This window comes from Ruditapes philippinarum, unplaced genomic scaffold (assembly GCF_026571515.1).
Source record: "Ruditapes philippinarum isolate M1 unplaced genomic scaffold, ASM2657151v2 ctg941_1_1_1_1, whole genome shotgun sequence".
Taxonomy (NCBI): Eukaryota; Metazoa; Mollusca; class Bivalvia; order Venerida; family Veneridae; genus Ruditapes; species Ruditapes philippinarum.
In genome coordinates, this window is record NW_026862330.1 from 72,925 (window position 1) to 98,773 (window position 25,849).

The following is a 25,849-nucleotide window of genomic DNA, read 5'->3' on the forward strand; positions in this document are numbered from 1 at the left end:
AATGACTTAGACTTGTTTCAATCATACAATATCCAGAAAATCTGTTATTGTAGCTTCCAGTTTGTATTGAAATTGGCTAAGAATGGTAGTTTTAAAACTACTTGGTGATTATGTTTGTGTATAAATTTTGTTTAAAATATACAGATATATTTACTGTTCAAATCCAAAATATATGGAATTTATCCAGAAATTTATGCTAAGACTTTAGTAAATGTCATTTTAGCGTGATTTGAGTACATACAATCATTTTAATATTTTTATCATTAACTGTTGAAACATTTAAACAAGGCAATATGAGAATCAATGTATCACATGGTTTCAATACTGAAGCCTCTCAAGTAAAGTATTTATTCACATGACATTATAAATATAATGAATATAATTAAAGTTTATATGAGTTGAGAAGAACAAGCAGAGTTCTGGCTGCATGGTATGGTGTCAGGGGATCATGCTTGCATGGGCCTAGGGGCAATGTCCTAATTTCTTGTGCTCAGTGGCCTGATTTTTGTGTGGAAAAAAGCAATAACATTGTTGTTCCGGGAGAAAAAAAACAACACATTTCATAAAGAAAATTATTTAGTAAGTTTTATTATGATGATTATCTGCTAATAAGTCCTCATAGAGGTTCATTGGATAAGCTAATATAATATTTGCCCTTCTTCCATGTGACCAAATTCTTCAGCAGAAACTAACAAGCTCACTAGAAATAAGCAAACACTTGATGTTGAATACCATGAATTAAAAACTACATAAAATTTTCTTGAAATTTGAAAAGTTAATAGATGGTAATATGGAGATTATGCACATTGTTTTATTTTCCTCATGTGTTGAGAAATGTGGTTGCCATGGCAACAAATACATAATTAATACTGTCATCTAGACCCTGTTCATATAAAGAAAGTACCCTGTTTGTACTCAAGAAATATTTATAGTTTGTATTTATATGCTTCCACATATGAAAATGGTTGATGACCTAAGAAAATGATGTACCCTGTCAAAACAGTATCGTGATATATCTATAAAAAAGTATAATTTCTTGTACTAAACTGAAAGTCAAAATGAATACCTTTATTGAAAGACTGGTTTAATACTATGATTGTCAGATGTGTGGCTGTTTTAGTTATTACCCGTTATAAATCTAGATACCCGTAATACTGAATATCTTTTCTACTGACATTAAAAATAGTGCTTGGATTGTTATCATACTCAAAGAAATCAAAATCATGTTTATAGATATGTTTAAGTTGTTCTAATAACTCCGGTTTAACACTACTATATATTTCAATTAGAGCCTCAGTCCTCTGTTTTTTTCTCTCACTATATGGCGTTTTCTCTTTCGTTGTCCGTACAAGGTTAATGAACTCTTGTACACTTATATTTTCAGCTTGTTCTGCAGTTAAAGGTAACTCTTCCTTTCCTATCACACCTCGAATTTGTAATTTTTTCCATATTCTTTTGAGAGCTTCAAGCCAGGGTATACACCGCTTGATTGTAGCTTTCCATGCAAAAGGGGAAGTAACTGTGTCTTGTAGTGCATCTTCATCAGCTAATTGTTTCCCTTGCTTGGTTAATGTTTCTATTGCTCTACTTAAGTTTAGTTTTTCGTATAAGAAATAGGAATCAGTGGCAAATTGCTCCATTTTTCCAACAAAGTTCATCTTAAGTTCACATGGATGGCAGGTACTGAGGTAATTTGAGTCGTGACAGTCTGCTGAACCGAATTCTGCATTTTGTATATGAGATACTACGACAGTTTTGACATATTCCTCAAATGATACATCTGACCTACATTTTGTCTTTCCATGTCTATGTACTGTATCTATTTTAAGCTTACGAAGAATATTCCTCCAAATTTCCCAAAATGTCGGATTTGGGGCAAATATTTTATCAACGTAAGCAGACAAAATCCGTGCATATGGATCTCGTACAAACATGAATTTAAAGTAATTGTCATACGGCGTCCCGGACGTACCTACAGCAATTTGTAATCTTTCTCCAGTTGGTTTGGCATTACTTAGAGGGATATCGTACGGTGAGAGAATACTGGTATCATTATTGTACATGTCTAACATCTTAAAAAACTTCGTCCAATATGTGGATGCTAGTTTACACATAGGACAGAAGAAAAGATTGTAGTGGGCGTTTGTTGTTATTGGGAATTTCTGAGTCCTCTTCCGTAAAGTTGGCAGGTAATCTTGGCATTTTACACTCATCCTTCCAGCCAGAAGCACTGGCGGTGACTTTTCTATTGGAATTTTTACCTGAAAATAGGCGGAAAAATTAGTAGAAGTTTGAAAATATCACATGTGAGAAAATGGTAAATAAATCCAGTGTGAGAGTATTTAAAGCAGCATACTTCCAGATTTATGCTTTAATATTTTCATTAAAATTACGAAAATGTATTTAAGAGAAAAATATTGTGAAGTGAACAAAAAATGTTATTTACACTTTGCAAACGACACTCACTTTCCAAATGACACTTACAAATACAATCCACATAAATGACATAAAAAGGACAAAATAAGCAAAAATAGCCCTTATATTAACACATGACAAAACCAACAGAATGATTAATTCAAATGTGACCTTGACCTTTAATTGACCTTGACCATCAAGGTCAAATATGAAATTTAAATTTCATTTGTTGCCAAAAAATTATGTTTTGTAGGAGAAATCTTTACTCTAAAAGTCTTCCTTAAATGTGTTTGACTTTAGAAATTGTGGTCCGTACTAGGCAGTGGATCTTGTGTTTCCTAGAATACTACAATATTCTTCCTTCAATGTGTTTGACTTAAGGAAGGACTTAACAAAGCTCTTAATTATTATTATTTATAATTGAACTCAAATGTATGCACAATGACTTTAAAGTGTACATTATATTCCTGAACAGTCAAGCGACAATTATGACTCGAAAGTGACATCAGATTTCATATTTGCAATCCTACTCATATTTTATAATGGCCTTAGTTGAATTCAGAGCAGGTCAAAGCCATTGACACAGTTTCAGCAGAAAAATGTGTAAGTTATAAAATATGTGTGAACTATATAGAAATAATAATGTGCAATGTACATGTATATAGATTTATATACATAAAATAATGTACATATAAATGATAAAAATAAAATAAAATAATAAATATAGCTATATAGCATTTGTGCTGTTGTATGTTAAATTTGTCGGACACTTTTCAATTGTTGAATGTTGAAACTTTAAGCCTGATTGTGTGAACTTATTCTACACAGGTGACCAGTGCAGACCCAACCCACAGAGACCAAGATTAGCCCGCACACCCGTGTGGTCTGCTCATGCTCTACACTGTTTTCGCTTTAATTCTCTCAATACTTAAATTGAAAATTTCCCTTAGATGATGAATCATGAATGTTTTTGTCCAGAAAGAACAATGGACGAGTCCATTTTAAGATTATTGGGGTATAACAAATTTGATATTAAATTATATGCTGGTATTTTAAGGCACCAACCAGTATTTAGTCTGGACTAGGTTGCAAGGATGTGCACAAAAATCAACAAAAATTAAAGCCAGTTAGCCTTCGCCACGAAGTAGGTTCCTTCAGAGCTTAGTGCTCTACTGATTGAGCTATTACGATATTTAATTTTCGCTTTTACAATTATCAGTTGAAAGTACAATCAATCAGAACATGCTACATTTCTTTTACCTATATAGTATTAAAATTGACTGTTCCATACTATAAATAGTTATGAAGATATTTCTGTTCACATGCTCGGATTATATCTGTTTTATGTTTTTTAATGGAATAACAAGGTTATATAGTTTTGAACTTTCCTTTGTTTCGACTGGAAATAAACATGCAATACCAGCTTCTGTGGTATTACCATACCTGATGTTTTTCTTGTAATGTTTTTGACACCTCGTCTCTATTCTTCTTTACAATGACCTTTGACGCACCTTTCCTTATTCCTGTAATATAAAATGAAATGACTAACAATTTCAAATTGTATGTAAAACTATCTGAAATACATGTATGTCTTCAGGCGTTACTCTGCTGAAACCAAAAGCAGGTAGCCTTCGTCACCAGTATAAAGCCAGGGTCTTTTAAAACATTTATACCTTTATTTTTATGAGAAAAAACATTGCACATATTATTTTCAATTTTATTATCAAACTAAATCATGATTCAGACAATTTTGTTATTGGATATTTATTTTGTATGATGCATGTTATGGTGTAAAATTTACACAGCATTATGAATTTGTTGACGCAACCGATTTGCGAATAATAGCGAAAGTTAAAATGTCGCAAATAATACCCAATTTACAGTATGATTGTGAAAATCCCCAAATACAATGTTTTAGATCTTAACTGTGTCAAACTATCAAAATTTTTGTTTGACCTTTTATATTCAAATTATATTTATTCCCTACTGTGCATTATGATATAAGGGGTGTAGCAGTTATGATTTAACAGTATTTAAAGAGAAACAGACAAAAACATTTCATCATTTTTAGGGAAAATTTCAAAATTGTATGTACTGACTCATCCTCAGTAACTCAGGCTATTTATCGTATACATGTTTCGGTAAATATTAATATTAAATGTAGTTATATACAGAATGTGTAACGTGGGTTCCGACGCTGGTACTGAATAGTGAACAGTGCAGACCATGATCAGATGGCATTGAATATTGTGCTGACTGTTGGTGCTAACTGATCTTGATTGGCTACTGATTACATTAAATTTTGTAGATTCTATTGCCGCCGCCACGGCAGGCTTGGTGAAAACATGAAAAGAAATTAACATTGGAACAGACTTAATGTGAAACATCTTTGGCTATGTTTGTTTTGTTTTTTAAAGCTTAGAAACCTTTGTATTTCAATTTTTAATTATTATTAGTTTTTTTTTAAAGAAATAAAATTAATGCTACAAAAATGACAATATAAAAAGCTTCATATATGTATAGTAAAATTAATCGCTTATACAGTATGTATAGTAATTGTCTTTAAAAAAAAAAACACACAATGAAACATGTTCTACTTTCATTATGAATTAATTAAGTTACTTTAGTACATGTTAATACACAAGTTACAGTATTTTAGAATTCATTCATTTGATATTTCAATTTGTATTTGAAATCATCTGCCATCTATAGTTTATATACAGAGTTTTAAGAAATAAATTTTCGAGCGAACAAAGTGAAGTGACAGACAGTTAGCACCGCCCATTCAAATTGACTGCATTATGTTAATAGGTGGAGTCTATTAAATGGGCTCATTTAATGTACAAATTTAATACATACAGTTGAGTTACAGCACTGTATGGTAAATATTTTGGCAAAATTAAAACAAAATAGAGTGATTTCATTGGCAGACAAACTGGCGAACTAGAACGAAACAAAGAATAAACTAAATAAACATGTATATTTTGTACTTGCTAAGCTTCCCATTGTGTAACCAATGACAGGAAGTGATGCCACCCATGTAACCAGTGCAGACCCAAGATCAGTCAGCACTTTCAGCTGATCATGGTGTGAATTGTTTGTAATTGACAGTCAAGTTATATTTTAAAATCATCATTTAAAGTGATGAATTGTTTTGTACATATTGAAAAATGGTAAAAAAAAAGATAAAAAAAAAGTCCATTTAAGATGTCAAGGGTGTCAAATAATGTGAAGGAATATCAGTAATTTGTGTAAAAATAAATTAAGTTAAGCTTAACAAATATTTGGTTTGAAGGAAATGTATTCTTTCCAAAAAAAATTTTTTGATTAAAAATAAAAAAAAAACATAAAGAAAAAGAAATCATAAAAAAACCCAACAAATCAGACATACATAAAGATTGGTCAAACTGCATGACTTACTCAGACCAACTTGAAAAATTTCTTTAATTTCATTTTGGAGAACTTTATTATTGCCAAGTGAAATATCAATATGTACCAGTATAAATGCGCCAAATTCAAATTGCAATTTGCCCTTTCATTTATTCCAAAAACAAAATTTGCAATGGACTGTTAATATAAAAAGATCTCTGTTTTAGTATATTTAAGACAGTAAGAAAAGTGTTTCAACATAAAGAAAGTAGACATAATTGTAGTAGTGTTAAAAGGCTCCATTCATAATTATATATAGAGAAAAAAGGTTAAAATAAGGCACTTTAAGGTTTTAGTTGTAATTTATAGTAACTGTTGAACAATTAGTTGAACTTCCTTGAAATAACGAGATTTTGCCAAGTGTGTTACTTTAATTAATGTGACGTGACCTTCAAGCACTTAAGTCTTACGAGATTTTGGATAAATTGGTATTTGCTTACTAACGCATGTTTATTTTGAATTCTGACTGAAAGTTTGTGTACTTTTTATTTCCCCTTGTCGGTCTGTCTGTGCATGTGTGCTTCTGTCTGTTTCATGTTGTGTCACATGTAGCTGTTAAAGAGCTTTAAGCTTAAGGGTCAATAAAGTTTATTATTTAATTTTACCCATGAAATATGGTGCTATATCAATCAAATATATTTCATATTCTTTAAAAATATGAAAGAGGGCGGAGTCAAAACTCATATTTATTTTAAGGGACTTCTTTCGCCGTTTGTTTGAAAAATCTGATGAAAACAAAAAAACTTTTTCTTGAATATTGTTTTGAAAACTATCTAGCATGATAGACAATGGTCTAACTAAGAAAATTAATCCGAACACCAATATCTTTAATTCAGTAATTAACGTTGTACAGACGTTTAAAGAGTTGTTTTTAGCTCACCTGTCACAAAGTGACAGGGTGAGCTTTTGTGATCGCTTTTCGTCCGGCGTCCGTCGTCCGTCGTCCGTCCGTCGTCCGTCGTCCGTCGTCCGTAAACTTTTACTTTAAATGACATCTCCTCATAAACCACAAGGCCAATTTCATCCAAACTTCACAGGAATGTTCCTTTGGTGGTCACCTTTAAAAATTGTTCAAAGAATTTAATTCCATGCAGAACTCTGGTTGCCATGGCAACCGAAAGAAAAAACTTTAAATATCTTCTTTTAAAAAACCATAAGAGCTAGAGCTTAGATATTTGGCATGAAACATCTTCTAGTGAGTGTCTACCAAGTTTGTTCAAATAAAAGCCCTAGGGTCAATATTGGCCCCGCCCCGGGGGGTCATTGATTTTCCCTATATGCATATAGTAAAAACTTAAAAAATCTTCTTTTAAAGAACCCAAAGAGCTAGAGCTAAGATATTTGGCATGAAACATCTTCTAGTGATTGTCTACCAAGTTTGTTCAAATAAAAGCCCTGGGGTCAAAATTGGCCCCGCCCCGGGGGGGTCATTGATTTTCCCTATATGCATATAGTAAAAACTAAAAAAATCTTCTTTTAAAGAACTCAAAGAGCTATGGCTAAGATATTGAGCATCAAACATGTTCTAATAGGTGTCTACCAAGTTTGTTCAAAGAAAAGCCCTGGGGTCAAAATTGGCCCCCCAGGGGGTCATTGATTTTCCCTATATGCATATAGTAAAAACTTAAAAAATCTTCTTTTAAAGAACCAAAAGAGTTAGAGCTAAGATATTTAGCATGAAACATGTTCTAATAAGTGTCTACCAAGTTTGTTCAAATAAAAGCCCTGGGGTCAAAATTGACCCCGCCCAGGGGGGTCATTGATTTTCCCTATATATGCATATAGTAAAAACTTAAAAAATCTTCTTTTAAAGAACTCAAAGAGCTATGGTTAAGATATTTAGCATCAAACATGTTCTAATAGGTGTCTACCAAGTTTGTTCAAATAAAAGACCTGGGGTCAAAATTGGCCCCGCCCCGGGGTCATTGATTTTCCTTATATGTGTAGAGCAAAAACTTAAAATCTTCTTTGAAAAAACCCAAATAGCTAGAGTTTAGATATTAAGCATGAAACATATTCTAGTAAGTGTCTACAAAGTTTGTTCAAATAAAAACCCTGGGGTCATAACTGGCCCGGCCCCAGGGGTGTCATTGTTTTTAACTATATGTGTATAGTAAAAACTTAAAAAAAATCTTCTTTTAAATAGCCCAATGAGCTAGAGCTTAGATGTTTAGCATGAAACATCTTCTTATGGGTGTCTACCAAGTTTGTGCAAATAAAAGCCCTTTGGTTAAATTGGCCCTGCAACGTTTGGCGGGGGGATGGGGGTTGGGGGGCCTATATACAGGTGAGCGACCTCAGGGCCATCATGGCCCTCTTGTTTTACATGACGTCACAATGTAGCGCCAAACAGCGCGTGCTTACGCATAAATTACTGCGCTCTGTACAATTGCAGTTGGTAGCAAGCAAAGGCATTCGTTACCATTTTCTTTGATAATGAAATTAAATAAAAATGTTATTTTTTCGTTTTCCGTTAAATATGGTATATATTTTCACTCAACATGATAAAATGCCACATATTTTCACTCGCCGTACCGGCTCGTGAAAATATGTGGCATTTTATCATGTTTCGTGAAAATATATTCCATATTTCACGCAAACGAAAAAATATCCTCTTAGTATTCTAAAAACTCATAGAAATATAGCGCATGTATATTTTGTGCATTATATCACTACTTTCATGTCTTATATAAGATTTGAAGTTGATCTTGCTGTAGGTGTTAACAATAATTGTAAAATAAAGTTCCCTCTGGTGAAAAACAATTCTGTCCACTCCTCTTGTATTCATGGGGAGTGCTTGAAGGTTACATTAGTGCCGTATTACTTCCCGATCCTATCTAAACTGTTCATGTTATTTCATATGTTTATTGATTAGTCGGTAAGGTATTGTGCAAGATGTGAATATAAATACATTTGATATCCCTTAACTTGCTGAATTTGTGAAATGGATTTCCCCCCTGCCTAGAATTTGTTGGAACAGTCGAAATGACTTAATAAGGAATTTTATTGCAATAAAAAAATACGAAAATTGAGCTGCCAACAGTTAAGGGAATTTGTGTATCAACTTCATTCAGCATTTTACCTATATAAATTATCCTAAAAAAAATGATTGTTGAGGAAAAAAAACTTGGATTGCAAACAAAAAATATAAACAAAACTTTTTCAAATTTCAAAAATGACCTTCTATCATCAGTACTTTTAGGTCTTTGATATATCCATTCACAAGATAAAAAGGCTAGAAAATGGAAAAAAGTAATATTTAGGTTGTGACAATAATAATTAAATTATGCAAATCTCGAAATTTATGAAAGAAATCACTTGTTTTAATGAGCTCATAAATTTATGGTAACCAGTAACTGTCAAATATTTTATGAAAATTTGTCAACTATCAGAAATTTAATTTACAAATTAGAATTAAAAACTAACCTGACAAATAACTTTTATCTATTACCCAAAAACTGTTGAAATTAATATTTAAAGGAACTCCTATGAGGTTTTTTTTTACTAAAAGGGACCAAAAATATTTTTTCTACAATTTTGTATAACTGTCATGTAGATCTGGACAAATAACTTATGTACAAAATTTTAGATCATTTGCTTGACCAGCTCCCCAGTTTACAGTCAATTTAATTGCCCAAATTGATCACAAAATGAAAAGCGTTGCAACTCATTTCACTCAAATCGGTCCCAGAACCCATTAAATATTGATCATAAATTTAGGTCTGAGTATTATTATTATCTATTGCATAGTTTTCTATTTTAAGTGAACAAAGTTGATTTATGAAAGAATTTCAAATTTTATGATTTTTGGCTATTAGACCTCAGTGGAGTTCCTTTAACCCAACTTGGAGTTTTGTATGTGTTGTTCCCATCCACACACCCCCCACCCCCAAAGTTTAAAAAAATGTATAAATATTTGTGTATCCCCTCCAAAAGTTTTTTTTTTAAATAATTACTTGTGTAGTTCTTTAAAGTAATACCATTACCTATCATGAATTTGTATCATATTATTGTAATTAATTAATTAATATGTTAAATAATTCTGATTATCATGAGTACCATAATTTTTATGCCATGTTATAATTATTAATTAGAAAATTTTACCTTTCATAGCTGTTGAAACATTCTCAGTTTGCAGTTCATTTTGAAAACATATCCATAACGTGAAGGTAAAGATCACTAAAATAAATAGTCCACATCTTTTAATGCTAATTCTCATAGCTTCAGTTAGCCTTTATTTAAACAAAAAATATAAAAATAAATAAAATATTGCATAGGTTTGGTCACTCACATATACATAATACTGATATCAGTTAACTATAGTTTATGTATGTGCTGCAAGGCAGTTTTCCAATAAAGTTGAATGTTAATTTAGATTGTTAATTTAGATTTATTGAAATTCTTTATGCTCATTGTTTAAATTTCTACTTTCAATTGATATTAAGATAGTATAGATTAAATCCACAGTATGAGAAAATTTAGCCCGGAGGCAAAAAAGTCCAGTAGTGTTGTATGTTAAAACTGACATCTGATCTTACATTCAGCAGAAGACGCATTGACTTAATGCTTTAACTGATACGATGGCAGACGGCTTTAACCGTTGATGATGTTGACAACTTTTAAGGCTGAATAATGGTCGTTAACCATTGTCTTGTTTAAAACTTGTTATTTGAATACTTAAGTCAATGTAATTTTTTCAACAGTTTAATTAAAATCATTTTGATGGACAATTATGGTTTTTGTTATGAAAATTTAAAGAGAAGACATGATGTTTTTTTGCGATTTTTTTTTTTTTTTTATGAAATTTCTATTGATTTTTCTATTGAATTTAATAGAAATTTTGACTTTCAGGGAAATTTAATGTCAGTTGCAATTGAATTGTACGTAAACTGTATCTGATAGTAATTGAAATTTTCCTGTAAAAGAAAGTTCTTGGCATGTTATTTTATGAACTTGACTTTTCCTTATGTTTTTGCGTGACAAACAATTACATTTTGAAAGTATGTTTTTGACATCTATATGTTCCTAATCTACAGTATATTGTTATCTGTTCCTGACATATAATTTAGGGGGCATCTGTGGCCAAGTGGTTACTGTCACTCAGACTTCAAACCACTTGCCCCTCACCACTGTGAGTTTGAAATCAACCAAGTACGTTGGATTCATTTATGCCGGGTACCATCAGTGGTTTTACCCTGATGCCTGTTGTTGTCTGAAATAAGGCATGGCGGGTCACCTGAGGTCTTCCTCCTCCAGTAAAGTTGAAGTCTCCATATGACCTTTGCTGAGTTTGTGTGACTTAAAAACTAATAATAAAGAATGTATTATTTTTTACTAGGAACATTTTTTTTTCAAGATCTAAACTAAACATTGTCTTTTGATTTTTTCTTCAATATTTAAGGATGTAAAAAACCATCATAGTGTATGCCTACAATAAAAACAAATAAATATGGACATTGTTCTTGCCAGAAAACATTATGATTATAGAAACCGTTTAACAATCTATATAACGATTAATTTATGTTTATCTAGGAATTTAATACTACTTTAAAAAGTTGCACAGGTGTAGGGTTCCTGTAATATTGTCTTTTATGATGGCAAGTCATTGTTATTATACATATCATATTAATTATATATTTCACAAAAAGAGGGGATATTGTTGTGATCATTTTTTTCTCCCTCTAACTTTAGATATTAAAAGATATACTTTGCTCAAATTGTCTCCAACTTTACTTTATCTGTGATAAGGAACGCAACTTCCCATACATAAAGTTAATTTATTCTTTTATTCAAATTAACCATATTCAGAAAGAATTCCATAGATTTCAATAAAGTTCTGTGATTAAAAAATTTACTCGAGGATGAGCATAGTATACAGGTATCTTTAAAAATGGAACCATCATTGATTATGATAGTTAAGCCTATTTGAATGTGTGAGCAAGATGATATTCATCAGTAAATCAAAAAAGGCTTCCACCTCTGAGAAAAAAAGATAATTCTCGGTGTTGATTCCTTTTAAAAAAGCTGTTGCCCCGGTAACTAGTGAAGTGAAGTAATTTTGCCTGCTTGTATTTAAGTGAGTGTGTTGTTTTTTCTCTCTCTATTATTACGGCAGTGGATTATTGATTATAAGCCGCCCTGAATGATCATGGAAGGATTCTCAGCTCTTGATGAGACACTGATTTTGTTGTCAATCAGTTTTCTCTACATTCAACATTTCCCCAGTCTGGTTCCATGATCGAAAAATAATTCAGATTCCAGTCTATCAAAAAAGGTTTTGATCAGAATTTTTTTTTAGTCTCTTCCGAAAAATCAATTGTTATAGTACGGTGAATTATGAAGATTAGCTTCCTTGCTGAAAATACGAAAAACAAGATCAACATTGATTGAACAAGGAAGGGCGGCATTCAAAGAAACACACCACCCAGTAACACAGGACCACAGTTAAATGGTAAGAAGCTCAGTAGGACACCAAGTAGTACACTGGGCACACACTGGTAAATCATGGAGGGACTGCTGAAGTTGTCCAATTAAGTATGCCCAACATTGAATTAAATTGTTCAGATCAAAAATCGTTATAGGGATTGCAGTTTAAGCCCTTTGCCTGATGTACCCATTGACCTTTGCCACCAGATATAACCAGGCCAGGCTGCTTGACCCTGTACAGTCCTTACCAGGCTCTTAGACTGTTTGGTGACCCACTATAGTCAGATTTTCATCTTGACATCCCCAAGATTGATAATAAATGGAAGGTGGACAAGTCTATTTTTAATAAACTCAGTAACATAAAGGTTCATGCAAGATGCTAAAATTTTAGCACACAGATGTATAGGACTGCACAAAAAACAGGTTTGCCTGTATGAACTAGAGTTAGGAAATATTAAAGGAGCATAATTATGCAATTGTTGGGGTGTTTGTCTCATTCATATAAGCAGAGTTTAATTTCTGTTTACATTGACAGCTGCACTTAGTTATGACAACTTTAATTGCCAGTTAGAAAGTCACATTTGTTATGCTCTGATGTTTGCAGTGTTTATCTGATGGGTTGAGAAATACAGACAGACTTGTGTCTTACAGGTTAAGTTAATGAGAAATACAGTCAGACTTGTGTCTTACAAGTTAAGTTAATGAGAAATACAGTCAGACTTGTGTCTTACTGGTTAAGTTAATGAGAAATACAGTCAGACTTGTGTCTTACAGGTTAAGTTAATGAGAAATACAGTCAGACTTGTGTCTTACAAGTTAAGTTAATGAGAAATACAGTCAGACTTGTGTCTTACAGGTTAAGTTAATGAGAAATACAGTCAGACTTGTGTCTTACAAGTTAAGTTAATGAGAAATACAGTCAGACTTGTGTCTTACGGGTTAATGAGAAATACAGTCAGACTTGTGTCTTACAAGTTAAGTTAATGAGAAATACAGTCAGACTTGTGTCTTACGGGTTAATGAGAAATACAGTCAGACTTGTGTCTTACAGGTTAAGTTAATGAGAAATACAGTCAGACTTGTGTCTTACGGGTTAATGAGAAATACAGTCAGACTTTTGTCTTACAGGTTAAGTTAATGAGAAATACAGTCAGACTTGTGTCTTACGGGTTAATGAGAAATACAGTCAGACTTGTGTCTTACAGGTTAAGTTAATGAGAAATACAGTCAGACTTGTGTCTTACGGGTTAATGAGAAATACAGTAGACTTGTGTCTTACAGGTTAAGTTAATGAGAAATACAGTCAGACTTGTGTCTTACGGGTTAAGTTAATGAGAAATACAGTCAGACTTGTGTCTTATGGGTTAATGAGAAATACAGTCAGACTTGTGTCTTACAGGTTAAGTTAATGAGAAATACAGTCAAACTTGTGTCTTACAAGTTAAGTTTATGAGAAATACAGTCAGACTTGTGTCTTACAGGTTAAGTTAATGAGAAATACAGTCAGACTTGTGTCTTACAGGTTAAGTTAATGAGAAATACAGTCAAACTTGTGTCTTACAAGTTAAGTTTATGAGAAATACAGTCAGACTTGTGTCTTACAGGTTAAGTTAATGAGAGAAATACAGCCAGGCTTGTGTCTTACAGGTTAAGTTAATGAGAAATACAGTCAGACTTGTGTCTTACGGGTTAATGAGAAAAACAGTCAGACTTGTGTCTTACAGGTTAATGAGAAATACAGTCAGACTTGTGTCTTACAAGTTAATGAGAAATACAGTCAGACTTGTGTCTTACAGGTTAAGTTAATGAGAAATACAGTCAGACTTGTGTCTTAAGGTTAAGTTAATGAGAAATACAGTCAAACTTGTGTCTTACAGGTTAAGTTAATGAGAAATACAGTCAGACTTGTGTCTTAAGGTTAAGTTAATGAGAAATACAGTCAAACTTGTGTCTTACGGGTTAAGTTAATGAGAAATACAGTCAGACTTGTGTCTTAAGGTAAAGTTAATGAGAAATACAGTCAGACATGTGTCTTACAGGTTAAGTTAATGAGAAATAAGTCAGACTTGTGTCTTAAGGTTAAGTTAATGAGAAATACAGTCAGACTTGTGTCTTAAGGTAAAGTTAATGAGAAATACAGTCAGACTTGTGTCTTACAGGTTAAGTTAATGAGAAATACAGTCAGAATTGTGACTTACAGGTTAAGTTAATGAGAAATACAGTCAGACTTGTGTCTTAAGGTTAAGTTAATGAGAAATACAGTCAAACTTGTGTCTTACAGGTTAAGTTAATGAGAAATACAGTCAGACTTGTGTCTTAAGGTTAAGTTAATGAGAAATACAGTCAGACATGTGTCTTACAGGTTAATGAGAAATACAGTCAGAATTGTGTCTTACAAGTTAAATTAATGAGAAATACAGTCAGGCTTGTGTCTTACAATTAAGTTAATGAGAAATACAGTCAGACTTGTGTCTTACAAGTTAAGTTAATGAGAAATACAGTCAGACATGTGTCTTACAAGTTAAGTTAATGAGAAATACAGTCAGACTTGTGTCTTACAATTAAGTTAATGAGAAATACAGTCAGACATGTGTCTTACAAGTTAAGTTAATGAGAAATACAGTCAGACTTGTGTCTTACAGGTTAAGTTAATGAGAAATACAGTCAGACTTGTGACTTACAGGTTAAGTTAATGAGAAATACAGTCAGACTTGTGTCTTAAGGTTAAGTTAATGAGAAATACAGTCAAACTTGTGTCTTACAAGTTAAGTTAATGAGAAATACAGTCAGACTTGTGTCTTACAAGTTAAGTTAATGAGAAATACAGTCAGACTTGTGTCTTACATGTTAAGTTAATGAGAAATACAGTCAAACTTGTGTCTTACAGGTTAATTTAATGAGAAATACAGTCAGACTTGTGTCTTAAGGTTAAGTTAATGAGAAATACAGCCAGGCTTGTGTCTTACAAGTTAAGTTAATGAGAAATACAGTCAGACTTGTGTCTTACATGTTAAGTTAATGAGAAATACAGTCAAACTTGTGTCTTACAGGTTAAGTTAATGAGAAATACAGCCAGGCTTGTGTCTTACAGGTTAAGTTAATGAGAAATACAGTCAGACTTGTGTCTTACAAGTTAAGTTAATGAGAAATACAGTCAGACTTGTGTCTTATGGTTAAGTTAATGAGAAATACAGTCAGACATGTGTCTTACAAGTTAAGTTAATGAGAAATACAGTCAGACATGTGTCTTACAAGTTAAGTTAATGAGAAATACAGTCAGACATGTGTCTTACAAGTTAAGTTAATGAGAAATACAGTCAGACTTGTGTCTTACAAGTTAAGTTAATGAGAAATACAGTCAGACTTGTGTCTTACGGGTTAATGAGAAATACAGTCAGACTTGTGTCTTACAAGTTAAGTTAATGAGAAATACAGTCAGACTTGTGTCTTACGGGTTAATGAGAAATACAGTCAGACTTGTGTCTTACAGGTTAAGTTAATGAGAAATACAGTCAGACTTGTGTCTTACGGGTTAATGAGAAATACAGTCAGACTTTTGTCTTACAGGTTAAGTTAATGAGAAATACAGTCAGACTTGTGTCTTACGGGTTAATGAGAAATACAGTCAGACTTGTGTCTTACAGGTTAAGTTAATGAGAAATACAGTCAGACTTGTGTCTTACGGGTTAATGAGAAATACAGTAGACTTGTGTCTTACAGGTTAAGTTAATGAGAAATACAGTCAGACTTGTGTCTTACGGGTTAAGTTAATGAGAAATACAGTCAGACTTGTGTCTTATGGGTTAATGAGAAATACAGTCAGACTTGTGTCTTACAGGTTAAGTTAATGAGAAATACAGTCAAACTTGTGTCTTACAAGTTAAGTTTAGTTTATGAGAAATACAGTCAGACTTGTGTCTTACAGGTTAAGTTAATGAGAAATACAGTCAGACTTGTGTCTTACAGGTTAAGTTAATGAGAAATACAGTCAAACTTGTGTCTTACAAGTTAAGTTTATGAGAAATACAGTCAGACTTGTGTCTTACAGGTTAAGTTAATGAGAAATACAGCCAGGCTTGTGTCTTACAGGTTAAGTTAATGAGAAATACAGTCAGACTTGTGTCTTACGGGTTAATGAGAAAAACAGTCAGACTTGTGTCTTACAGGTTAATGAGAAATACAGTCAGACTTGTGTCTTACAAGTTAATGAGAAATACAGTCAGACTTGTGTCTTACAGGTTAAGTTAATGAGAAATACAGTCAGACTTGTGTCTTAAGGTTAAGTTAATGAGAAATACAGTCAAACTTGTGTCTTACAGGTTAAGTTAATGAGAAATACAGTCAGACTTGTGTCTTAAGGTTAAGTTAATGAGAAATACAGTCAAACTTGTGTCTTACGGGTTAAGTTAATGAGAAATACAGTCAGACTTGTGTCTTAAGGTAAAGTTAATGAGAAATACAGTCAAACTTGTGTCTTACAAGTTAAATTAATGAGAAATACAGTCAGACATGTGTCTTACAAGTTAATGAGAAATACAGTCAGACTTGTGTCTTACAAGTTAAGTTAATGAGAAATACAGTCAGACTTGTGTCTTACAGGTTAAGTTAATGAGAAATACAGTCAGAATTGTGACTTACAGGTTAAGTTAATGAGAAATACAGTCAGACTTGTGTCTTAAGGTTAAGTTAATGAGAAATACAGTCAAACTTGTGTCTTACAGGTTAAGTTAATGAGAAATACAGTCAGACTTGTGTCTTAAGGTTAAGTTAATGAGAAATACAGTCAGACATGTGTCTTACAGGTTAATGAGAAATACAGTCAGAATTGTGTCTTACAAGTTAAATTAATGAGAAATACAGTCAGACTTGTGTCTTACAATTAAGTTAATGAGAAATACAGTCAGACTTGTGTCTTACAAGTTAAGTTAATGAGAAATACAGTCAGACTTGTGTCTTACAGGTTAAGTTAATGAGAAATACAGTCAGACTTGTGTCTTACAATTAAGTTAATGAGAAATACAGTCAGACTTGTGTCTTACAAGTTAAGTTAATGAGAAATACAGTCAGACTTGTGTCTTACATGTTAAGTTAATGAGAAATACAGTCAAACTTGTGTCTTACAGGTTAAGTTAATGAGAAATACAGTCAGACTTGTGTCTTAAGGTTAAGTTAATGAGAAATACAGCCAGGCTTGTGTCTTACAAGTTAAGTTAATGAGAAATACAGTCAGACTTGTGTCTTACAAGTTAAGTTAATGAGAAATACAGTCAGACTTGTGTCTTACATGTTAAGTTAATGAGAAATACAGTCAAACTTGTGTCTTACAGGTTAATTTAATGAGAAATACAGTCAGACTTGTGTCTTAAGGTTAAGTTAATGAGAAATACAGCCAGGCTTGTGTCTTACAAGTTAAGTTAATGAGAAATACAGTCAGACTTGTGTCTTACATGTTAAGTTAATGAGAAATACAGTCAAACTTGTGTCTTACAGGTTAAGTTAATGAGAAATACAGTCAGACTTGTGTCTTAAGGTTAAGTTAATGAGAAATACAGCCAGGCTTGTGTCTTACAAGTTAAGTTAATGAGAAATACAGTCAGACTTGTGTCTTACAGGTTAAGTTAATGAGAAATACAGTCAGACTTGTGTCTTACAAGTTAAGTTAATGAGAAATACAGTCAGACTTGTGTCTTACAGGTTAAGTTAATGAGAAATACAGTCAGACTTGTGTCTTACAAGTTAAGTTAATGAGAAATACAGTCAGACTTGTGTCTTACAAGTTAAGTTAATGAGAAATACAGTCAGACTTGTGTCTTACAGGTTAAGTTAATGAGAAATACAGTCAGACTTGTGACTTACAGGTTAAGTTAATGAGAAAAACAGTCAGACTTGTGTCTTACTGGTTAAGTTTATAAGAAAAACAGTCAGACTTGTGTTTAACAGGTTTAACTTTTCTTAAAATCATTATAAGAACACACTTCTTCAGTTTGATTTTCTTTAAATATTTTGGCTCATCAGGAGGCATGCAGCCATATTGCTGATTTTAAAACATGTTTCTTTTTTTGTCACATCTTTTTGGTCAATCCACATATCTTAATTTTCCTGTAAAACTTACCAGTGATTACCAGTTTCTCCACAAGTGACCAACCCACATGATTTTATTAATCAGCGTTGAGAGACAAATGACCGTTAGTCCGCTACAGTCAATGTATGAGATCAGTTGTCAGAGAGAAATTACACTATAAAATCAATGCAACCATTATGCATACAACAAGTACTCTAAATATTATTAGTACAATCCTCTTATTATTATTAATTGTCACGGACAAATTAGGCCTTAAAAATCAGTGCATCCATTATGCATAACTTAACAAGTATACTAGAAATATGGTATTTTTAGTACATCTTCCTTTACAGTTTATGTGATTATTTTCACAAAACAGAAATCTGCCATTTGTTAAGACCCTTAAGTGCAGACAAAGATCATGGTTCACTATTCAGTCTGTATTCAATTGAAATTTTCCCTTAAATGATAAATGATTTTGTCCAGATTGAAAGATGGACAAGTCCATACATGTATATTATTAGTTATAAAGATTGTTGACAGGTTACATGGCCCTATATAAACGGCTATTTGTTAATATAACCTGAGCTGCTAGGTGAGGGTTATATTGCAAACAGCAGTTTATACGAATTTATATTACAGCACACACCATTTTATAGAGAAAAAAGTAAGATTTCTTCATGAATCGACAGCAGCCGTGTATATAAAACTATATAAACGTCACAATTATCCAATGAAAAGTGACGCTACAAATGTGCAGTATTATAAAGTGTTATATAGTGGCTGTAAGGGTTAAAACATAGCACCATGATGGCCCCAACTGACACAGTTATGTAAGTGCTAATTTAATTTATAAATACTACATAGAAATGAAAAAAACACATGAACACAATCCTTTTTAATTTTTGCCATCAGGACCATAGTATGTTAAGTTAGTGTTCTGATTTCACAACTCTAATGGAAGATCAAATAGTGAAAATCTGTAACACGGTTGACCTAGTTCTAGCTTATAGATGAAAAAGCCATCAGAGATTGTCTGCTTATAGAAAGGGGGAAAAAAAGCTTTCTCATTATAGTAGAGGAATTGATCTGAGTTCAACAGACATTTGACTGACAGATTCTGTAGAAAAAAAATCAATTTGACAACTTGGCACTAATATGTTGGCACTATATATGGGAAAACTATAATTCTCCCTTGTGGGTACTGCATAGACAGTCAATTCTATGTGGGTTATAGCCTCTAATTGCTCGAGTTTTTGTTACACACAGAAAGATAATATTTGTATTCTACAATAATGCACTAATATACAGGGCATTTGCCATCAAGTTGTTTTATTTGATTTGGCTAATGTCGGATATGAACAAAGTTAATTGATTATCAATAAGAGAGATAGAGAGAATTTTTTGGAGAAATGGAGCTGATGTTTTCCAATTAGGAAAGATTAGCACACACAAAAGTCTAATTAAAATCAAGACATGAAGGTAGCTTTTATAAAGATAAGTTAATTAGAAAGATAAGACTTTCCTTTGAATTTTACAAGAAAGATAAGGTACCGTTTTCCATGGAAAAACAGTGCAACATATACGAGTACATGTAAAAGGTGAATCTAAAAAAAATTACTGTAACAGTTCTATTTTTCCATGGAAAAACATTGTAAAATATACATGTAAAAGATGAAGTTTACAAAGAGATACTGCTTTAATTTTCCATGGAAAAACATTGTATTTTTTTATATTAACACAAACCACAAAATTTCAAGAAATTTGTACAAGTGCTCACCCGTGTAATTATGAACGAACCATTCTAATTGGAACGTCTGCAAGCACTTGAAGTCCATTTTATTGAGTAACGCTAGTTGCGTTTTTGTTTTTTTCAATTTACCGATTTATTTTAATTTGAATTTTTTTAAAGAAGAAAAAAGGCATTGCCAGAGTGATGATTTGTATTCCGTTTTATCAGTTTATCCCAATTCTGATAAATTTGATGCAGATGGTTATACTTACCAAAGAAATGGAAATGAATTTCATCGCCGATTGTATAAATTCATTAGTCATAATACATATTGTGAAAATAAAATAACAAATTGTACAGGAATATAATGTTGTCATTGTTAAATTACAAGCATACAGTTTACATATGAAATTCAAAAGATTCTTTGATGTACACAAACATGTAGTCTAAGCAGTTTAATCTGAAACATCAAAGGAAGTGCAGAAACTTAGATGACTTTCACACATTGTTTTATTGATCAAAACTGTCATGATTTTTTTTTTGAAGAAAAGATTATGCATGTTTAATTATTGTTCAAGAAGATTAATATTTTTGTGGGATAATTAGTGTCAAATAATGACATTATTAATTGTGAGTGCATTTGTTTATCTGTGTTACATCATGTGAAGCTTCATGTTGGATGTTAAATCATTCATGGCATATGTTTGTGAATGATTAACAACTGATGATGATAATGATGCTGATGTTGATGATGTTGATGATGATGATAATGATGATAATGATGATGATGTTGATGATAATGATGATGATGATAATGATGATGATAATGATGATGATGATAATGATGTTGATGATAATGATGATGATGATGAATAAGATTACTCTTTTTATAATATAAGTTAGATTTAATTTACACAATTTAGTAAATAAGGATAGCATAGAATATTATTTTATAAAATACATAAATGATATATTTCGATAAAAATTTGTTCCTCCATTCAACAGCCACCTGTCTTAAGCAGCCAAAAAGACAGTATCTCTTTGCTAGCTGCTTAAGACAATTTTGACTGTACATGTAAAAGGTGAAACTAACAAAATGACACTGTTTTATTTTCCATTGAATGGCAATGTGACATAATTGTAAAAGTTTGAATTTCATCCAAACTAATTCAAGATTTTATACACAAGACTGTATGACATCAATTTTGGCCTATTGTATCAAAATACAGTCAAACCTTGTCATCAAATTCCCAGAATGTGAGGAATCTTCTTGCCAATGGCTGCACTTGGGTGCTTAATCATGCCTGAAACAATTGGGTACAAATGTCAGGGCTTTCATCTACTAGAACTATCCAAAAGATGCCTATATGCTAACATAAAAGTGACCATTTTAGGATTTTAATTTGGTGATTTTATACATGTAGATACCTCATTATATTTCAGAATGACAAGAGTTTTGATCACTTGACGTTGTTACATACGGCACAGAATGGTCAGAGAAGAGTTAGATGTCTAACGATGGACGAGTCACAGAGTGTTGTCAAATATTACCCTCGTAAGTACCTGTTTTACTGTTTTTCTGAACACAAGCTTTGCTGGAAGACCCTTTGCTTGCTGGCAGCAACAGATTGTGCCAATGTGATCAGTGTAGATCAAGTTTAGCCAGCATATCTGTGCCTTCTGATCATGATCTGCACTGATAAAATTTGTATTCAGAAGGTAAATTATGTATACATATTTTTGAAATTTTTATCTTAAAAAAGATCAGTCGTTTTGTCCAAATTAAAAGATGGGTAAGTTCATTTAGATTTCCACTGGAGGGCAAATGTCAGGGATTCTATGTCAATTTTCTGACAAGTGATATGTAATTAATTTTATGAAGATTTAAAATAAAAAAATAGGTGGAGAATGAAACATTTACCTTGTACCTACCTGAGTTTAAATCTCTCAATGGACATTGAATTCTTCCATGTGACGAAGGTTAATTAATCTAATCAGAAGTCGAAGCTTGCCTTAAAACATTGGATTTTCACGGTCTTCCTCCACAAGTAAAGCTGAAAAGTCACCATGTGACCTTGACAATGTTGGTGTGTTTTAAAAACCATGCAAAAAAGAAAATGAGGTAAAAAGTTTTATACAAACATAATATGGACTATGTTTTCTGGCTAGGTTCTTTGCTTTGATAAATCATTTTATACTTGTAAATTTTACAATAGCACCTAAAGAAGCATCACGGATCAGTTGGGGTCAGACTATCAGTGAGATGGACTTGTACAGACATACACCTAGAAAGACGCCAGTGAAAACTAGACCAATCCTTAACCAGGTAAGTTTAAGAAGTTTGTAAACTGAAAAAAAATATAGGCAAGTTTTAAACTGATTTTTCATCACAGATAAATGGCTAAGTTTATGTCATATATAAATGACTAACATCCTGTCACAGTGTATTTAATGCTTATTTTTCTGTCACAGATAAAATGGTATACTTTTCTGTCACAGATAAAATGGCTTATTTTTCTGTCACAGTAAAAATGGCTTATTTTTCTGTCACAGATAAAATGGCTTATTTTTCTGTCACTCATGAAATGGCAAATTTGCTGTCACATATAAAATGGCTAATTTCTATCATGATAAATCGCTTCTTTTTCAGTCACAGATAAAATTGCTTCTTTTTCTGAAACAGATAAAATACTGGCATATTTTTATGTCACAGATAGAATGGCTTATTTTTTTTTGGTCACAGATAAAAAAATTTATTAAATTTATCTGTGGAAAATAGCTTTTTTTCTGTACAGGATAAAAATGGTTAATTTTTTTTGTCACAGATTATATTCAGTTTTTGTTGCCAATCGGTGACCAACATAAACGGCTTATTGTCTGTCATACATGTTTTAGGAAAGCTATCCAGACTTTCCAGTGTTGGCTTCCCACATTAATATTTTCATATTGAAACTATTATTAGTTTCATATTCAAAGGGAGGCAAATCATATCACAATAAAACATATCCAATAATATGAAATTGAACAATATATTTCTTAATGTAATTCTGTGTAAGATATTAATATGTTGATAATTGATAATTATGTTTTTATATTACAGAAGGAGAATACCTACCCGTATGAGGACGATACACCCTCGCCAATTGTTCTTACCAAAATGAGGAAACCTAAGTCTCTAGCCAAGAAATACAAAAACTGGCCATGGTCATAGTTTGAGGAAAAAATACAGAGAAAATTTTCTCACCAATCTGTATAGAGTTTGAGGATGGCTGGCCGTAGTTAGGGGCTGAGAGAAACTTGACAATTTTAAGGCATGAAACATTCTTCATTGTTATAGAGTATTATTTAGTCCTTGGCATGGATGTATATTTGAAATGAGCAACTGTGAAATTGTGTCGAGGTAATATACCTGTGATTGTTGAAGACAACACATTTCAATAAACTTTTATGAACAGTATCTGTTCTTGAACAAAAAGTGCCAGTGCCAGCCATATACCACAGTAACAACTGATAAATTATACATATGTAAGGCTTGATAACTTACTAACTTAAAGGAATCATATATATTCATATTATGATAATATATGATAATTATTAATATATCACTGAAAAGATTGATAATTTATACTACCTTAAGGATTGATAGATTAATAACATTGAAAATCCTAAATTATAGTCTTATACCACTGTAAGGATAAATATATTTATACCACTGTCAACATTGAAAACTGTATGCCACTTTAGAAGGATTGATTTATTTATACCACTAAAAGGGTTGTAAATTTTATACCACTGTCAGGATTGGTTTATCTATACCACTCAAAGAATGAAAATTTATACCACTATAAGGATTGAATCATTGATAATGTATACCACAGTAAGGATTTATTTATTTATACCACTCAAAAAAATGAAAACTTGTACCACTGTTAGGATTGGTTTATTTCTACCACTTAAAAAAAAGAAAACTTGTACCACTGTAAGGATTGGTTTATTTCTACCACTTAAAAAAAAGAAAACTTGAACCACTGTAAAGATGAACAAATTGTTAACATATAACCCAGTTTTATGGAAATTAACAAATTATACCACTAAGAATGAACAAGTTAACATCACTTTATCAAATAACAAATTTAACCACTTTTTAGATTACTAGCTTTTACCACATAAAACATCAAAGAGCCACAACTACTTTAGTTATCACAGAAAATTCACTAGTGAGAAAATGTTCTATGTTAAAATGGATTGAAGTTAGATAAAACTGTAGGAAAACAATCTTCTGCAAGATGATGGTGTAAGGATATCAAGTTTAATTCAATTGTTTGGAAACAAACCTCAGGTCACATAATAGCTCGTGGGAATTAGATGTCGAATGAAGATGTCTTCTTGGGAGAAAGAGAATTATTTGAAAATGCCAGGAAGAAGTTAGGCATTTCTTGAGTAACAGATGTAGATTAACTGATAATTTGAGTTAAAGGCACATTATGCCTCAGAAACAAATAAATTTTTACTTCCTTAGAAAGGGCAAATGTGAGTTTTATAATGTAATAAAATTGGTTTTAGAGAATGTTAGATGCTTATTACCTGAATAAAGAAGCAATAAATGTGAAATGATTCATGATAAAAGCAACAAAATGTAAACAAAATAGTTTTTTTTTTACTTCTGTATAAAATACTTATTTACTATAACTGTACTTATTGCCAAAAAGTAACAGATGAATGAACTGGTTCTGGTGATTTGCCAACTACTGAATTAGTAATTTTTTTTGGATACTATAAAAGTACAACAAAATTGAAAAAAAAAACTTTGAGAAATAAAAATTAAAAGAAAGTAAGTTCTTATAAGTAAGTTTTTTTTATCAGATTGCTTTGTGTTCAAAATGATATATATGGTAAAAGATTAGAATCTAACAAAGCTTTATCTATGCCATGAGAGATTTCAATTTTTCTTCTTTTTTTTTGATCTTCATGATTTTCTTATAATATTTACCTCTTTCCTTCTAGTCAAATTAATAATTTCTTTAAAGTGTCACGCAATTTAGCTGATATCTTGATTGAAATATGATCCAATTAAATGCCAATCCAATTAGTTTCTATTAAACATCATGCGATTTTCTCGTCTATTTTGTAGAAATAATCACTTAGATAATTTTGTCAGTTTTGAAGTGATTTATTAAATTGTTGATTATGGTTAATTATTATTTATGGTGCTTTGAATATGATATATTTATACATTACCAGGTTAGTTTATTTTTTTCCTAATTTATGGTGCTTTAGTATACACATAACATTCATGTGTCTTTTAGAAGGTCCTTATTCAAGGGCATAGGAGTTTTTTCTTTTAAAACATTTTTACTTTTTGATTAGTGGTTGTGAAAAAAACAAAACAACTAAAGGCAAGCAATAGATGTTTATTTGTGTCCTTGTATAGGGCCTTCTTTTGTCTTTTTCTTTTTAACTATTTATGGAATGTTTAGGCGTTCTTTGTATATTTTCATTGGTTTACAATTATTGAAAGCTCATCATTCTTCTTTTGCTTGATGAGAAGGTGAAATAGTAAACAATATAGTGTTCAATGGCTAAATATCACATATACATGTATATTGCTCAATATGTTGTACTGAGCATTGCATACATTTCTTTCCATATGAAGTACCAGTTATTTTATCTTTTTCTGTGTCTTTTTTTACATTTTTTTTAAGTAATGAAGAATCTGTGTCATGTATGGCACTGAATTTAAATAAAAATAAATGTTTGTAATGCAGAATCTTACATAATATCATAAC

At 31.7% G+C, this 25,849-nt stretch overlaps 2 protein-coding genes across 2 annotated transcripts in view; one reads left to right on the forward strand and one right to left on the reverse strand.

The window, feature by feature from the left end:
• Window positions 1-25,743, forward strand: part of LOC132718680 (uncharacterized) — a 40,319-nt gene extending 14,576 nt beyond the window's left edge. Inside the window, exons 6-8 of the mRNA XM_060702394.1 lie at window positions 21,507-21,618; window positions 22,280-22,389; window positions 23,164-25,743. Coding sequence (XP_060558377.1) covers window positions 21,507-21,618; window positions 22,280-22,389; window positions 23,164-23,274 — 333 coding nt within the window. The 3' untranslated portion in view covers window positions 23,275-25,743. The remainder of the gene's footprint in view (window positions 1-21,506; window positions 21,619-22,279; window positions 22,390-23,163) is intronic.
• On the reverse strand, window positions 271-10,437 carry LOC132718672 (carbohydrate sulfotransferase 11-like). Its single transcript, XM_060702388.1, has 3 exons — window positions 9,949-10,437; window positions 3,859-3,938; window positions 271-2,261 (listed from the first exon to the last, which is right to left on the reverse strand). Exons 1-3 carry the CDS (start codon window positions 10,061-10,063, stop codon window positions 1,131-1,133), a joined length of 1,326 nt encoding a protein of 441 aa, XP_060558371.1. The 5' UTR covers window positions 10,064-10,437; the 3' UTR covers window positions 271-1,130.
• Window positions 25,744-25,849: the final 106 nt, after the last annotated feature.

Bases quoted from the DNA above. Each gene is read 5' to 3' on its own strand.
- LOC132718672 (XM_060702388.1), bottom strand. From the start codon at position 10,063: ATGAGAATTAGCATTAAAAGATGTGGACTATTTATTTTAGTGATCTTT. The intron at 3,939-9,948 runs GTAAAATTTTCT...TTTATATTACAG, and splicing joins TGTTTCAACAGCTATGAAAG to GAATAAGGAAAGGTGCGTCA. The intron at 2,262-3,858 runs GTATGGTAATAC...GCCTATTTTCAG, and splicing joins CATTACAAGAAAAACATCAG to GTAAAAATTCCAATAGAAAA.